Genomic DNA, 3,517 nt, shown 5'->3' on the forward strand with positions numbered 1-3,517 from the left:
AGGAGTGGAGTTGAGGGGAGGACTTTTGCTTAAATGACTCTTGGTTAGTTATTGGCAGCAGATACAAGGTGCTTAATTAAACTTAGCTCAAGCCTGTCTTTTTAAAACAGACTATTAGAACAGTTTTAGATCTAGAGAATAATGGAGAAGATAGTACAAGTAGTTTCCACATACCCCATGCCCAGTTTCCCCATTATGAAAATATCACACACGATACCTTTGTCGCAATGAACCAGTATTTCATCCAGGATACATTACATTTAGTTTCCATGTCCATAGGGTCTCAAGCCTATTTTTAACATGTATCCTTAAAGATGCTAGAGCAAGGCCTGAGTTACCCTGAAGAAATAAATCAGGGTCAATGAAATACTGAGCTATTCAAAAGTGCCAAGAAGGCACTCAATCTCCTCTCAATCTCCTCTCACCATCTTTTCCAATTAGAACTTAAATTTGATTGGAAAAAGGAGAGAGACGTTTGTTAGTAACTGGAATAGAAACTTTCCTTTGCTTTGTTGGCTAGTCTTGTGCCAAGCCTGAGGAAGGAGACAGTTTAAGATTCACTCAGTCTGTGTAAAAAGTTATATTTTCAGATGTCAAGACTAAGAAGTTGATTTACCAGATCTGTGCCTTTCATGGAAAGATAGCCTTCAATCAGTCTCTTGAAATCATTAAAGAAAAAACTATTCTCAACTCTAAAAATCTTATTTTTGCTTTTAAAGTTGGAACTATAAAATTGCCTAGAATATAAATAGGTTAGAATTCCTTTTACACGTACTCCAAAAAATATTTAGCTAGTGGAAAGCTGTTGGATATGACCAATCCATGGAAATTTTGAATGCCCACGCAAGAGGCTAAATGGAACATGAAACAGAAGTTCTCTGAAAATATATCTTCATAGGTTATCAGTGACTTTCTCATACTATTCTAGACTCAGTATTTAAGGTACTGGAATCTAGCTCTCGGTAATCTGTTCGTAATAGCAAATTCCTACAAAACTACAGTGTAGTGTGCCAAGTACTTGACACGAGACTTACTCATTGGTGCCGCAGGTGAGATCGTGATGAGGAGGCAGGTGAGAAGCAGGAACTGAGGCATCTTTCTGGAACAGCCACCAGAAGCAGACGGGAAAAGTCTCTTAATTCCAGTTTTTCTTTGTCCTCTTCTTTTTCAAGCACTTTAAAAAAAGGCCTCAAGGTTCTTAAGAAGAAAGACTTCTCGGTACTGGTTGGGGCTTTATCAGAGGAAAAGGATGAGTGGGATAAGATATCCATTGCTCTGGCCTTGACCCCAGATGGAAGCACTGCTTTATACTGTCAACACGGTTATTTTATTGATACTTTTCTTTAGGGGGAAAAAAACTCCTCACAATCCCTCATCCTCCTATTGTTTTCACTCAAGAATTCCCTGCAAAGAGGCCTCCAGTATCTTATCCAGAAGGGAACTCTAAATGAGGGACTTCCCCTCACATCAAAATCTTGTTTTGTGACTTCTAGGAATTGATTTCATGATGTTACATTTAGTATACCATTGCACGCTAAATGAGAATGGAATAAAACCAAATTGTAGGAACTGGTCATTAGGAAATGTCTCGGTCAGATGGTCAAGGAGTTTATAAGAGCACACAAAAAAGTAGTAAGGATAAGTGTGGAATGGGGAAGGCTAAAAAGAAGGGTAGGGGAAAGTTTTTGTTTTTAAATATTATATTAAACAAAGATCTGAGCAAAACCAAAACTTTTCTCTCCTAATATTACCTTTGCTTTGAGCTTTTATTCCTATACTTGCACCTGTATTTCTTTTCCCAACAACTAAATTTCTAGTGACTGGGAAAGGAATATTGTTGTCTTTAGGAAGTTTGTTTCAAACGTGCCTTTATAATATCTTAGCACAATTTTTTACTATGCTAAGTGGCATTCAAGTTGTGGCCCCTTTCCTCTAAGGGTTTCAGCTCAATTAAACATTAGTGCTTACTGGGGGCCAGATGCCATATGGTTCATTGGGTTTTGACACTGACTAAGGTAAGTGGTCCCCGCAAGTACAAAGTTTACAGTCTAGCAAGGGATTTCCATTGATCAAAACTCATAGTTAGCTGCTTTATCACTAATGCTAGCAGAACATAGGCCATTTGACCATTAGCTTATTAAGCTGCAATGTGATGGCAGTAATGGATGACCCCGGGACTGAGGAACTGTCTCGCTACAGGGTAGTGCCTCTAAGTGTCAGTGCTCTTAACAGAAAAAACAAAATCCCACAATTTCCTGTCCCCAAGAAGATATCAAGTACTTTGTATGTGTTGCAGAGAGACAGAGGACTCGTGCATGAGATAAACCAAGATTTGCTGCCAGGATTGATTGCCGGAGTCAAGGACTTTTACCAGATAGCCCTTTAGTTCTGTAAACAAGCATTCTCAGGATGGTAGGATTTTTTTTTTCTTATTCCTATTTTTTCCTTTTTAGTTGACCTGCCCTTTCATTTTAACCTTTTATGATGAAAAATTTCAAATATATACAAAAGTAGAAAGAACGATAATGAATATCCAGCTGCAATCATTACTAACATTTTGTCAATCTTCATTTATACACCAGTATGTGTTTCTAACATATGGCCTTTCTTTTTTATATAATCATAATGTCCTTAGTACAACTATAAAAACCAGTAATAATTCTTTATCATCTAATACACATTCCATATTTAAATTTCCCCAATTGTTTAAAAAATGTATTTGTATTGCTGGTTTGAGTAAGTCAGGGTAGGAGCCTATATTGTATGTGGTAATGTCCCTTAAATTCTTTTAATCTTTAATGGTACCCCCATACCCCCATTTGTTGAAGAAACTTAGTCATTGTCCTACTGAATGTCTCCCATTCTGGTTTGGGCTCACTGCTTCTTGTAGTGTCTTTTTGCCTCCTTTCTCCCATATTTGATGTTAACCATTTTTCATATTTTATTTTTCTAAAGTTGGTGCTATTAGAAAGCATAAACAAAAAGCTCTGGTGATACTAAAGTAATTTAATGCATGAGGGGAGTGCTGGAAATAGATCAGTTAGGAGGTGGATAGAGCGGTCTGCTGTTCAGGATAGATCTGAGTGAGAATAGCAGTTTGAAATGTCCCTCAGTATCTTTCTTCCCCTTTTTTATTTTGAAGTCTATTTTGTCTGATATTAGTACTGCTACTCTCGCTTTTCTCTGAATGCCATTTGCTTGAACTATCATTTTCCACCCTTTCACTTTGAATCTACATTTGTCTTTGGAACTGAGATGTGTCTCCTGGAGGCAGCATATGGTTGGGTTTTGTTTTTTGATCCATTTTGCAACTCTGTGCCTTTTTATTGGTGAGTTCAGTCCGTTTACATTTAGGGTGATTATTACAATATGAAGTCTTCTTATAGACATTTTATCTTTTGCTTTCTAGTATGTCAGTGTTTCTATTGCTTCCTTGTCCTTGTGTTTCTGTTTTCTTTATTTTGGTTGGCTTTTGTGGATTTTTGCCTCTGATTCTTCTTGTTTTATGTTATATTTC

At 37.0% G+C, this 3,517-nt stretch overlaps 1 protein-coding gene across 1 annotated transcript in view; it reads right to left on the minus strand.

The window, feature by feature from the left end:
• Positions 1 to 1,307, minus strand: part of OIT3 (oncoprotein induced transcript 3) — a 22,902-nt gene extending 21,595 nt beyond the window's left edge. The window contains exon 1 of the mRNA XM_006915529.1: positions 1,035 to 1,307. Within this exon, the coding sequence (XP_006915591.1) occupies positions 1,035 to 1,095 (61 nt within the window). The 5' untranslated portion in view covers positions 1,096 to 1,307. The remainder of the gene's footprint in view (positions 1 to 1,034) is intronic.
• Positions 1,308 to 3,517: the final 2,210 nt, after the last annotated feature.

Source organism: Pteropus alecto, unplaced genomic scaffold, assembly GCF_000325575.1.
Source record: "Pteropus alecto unplaced genomic scaffold, ASM32557v1 scaffold155, whole genome shotgun sequence".
Classification (NCBI taxonomy): Eukaryota; Metazoa; Chordata; class Mammalia; order Chiroptera; family Pteropodidae; genus Pteropus; species Pteropus alecto.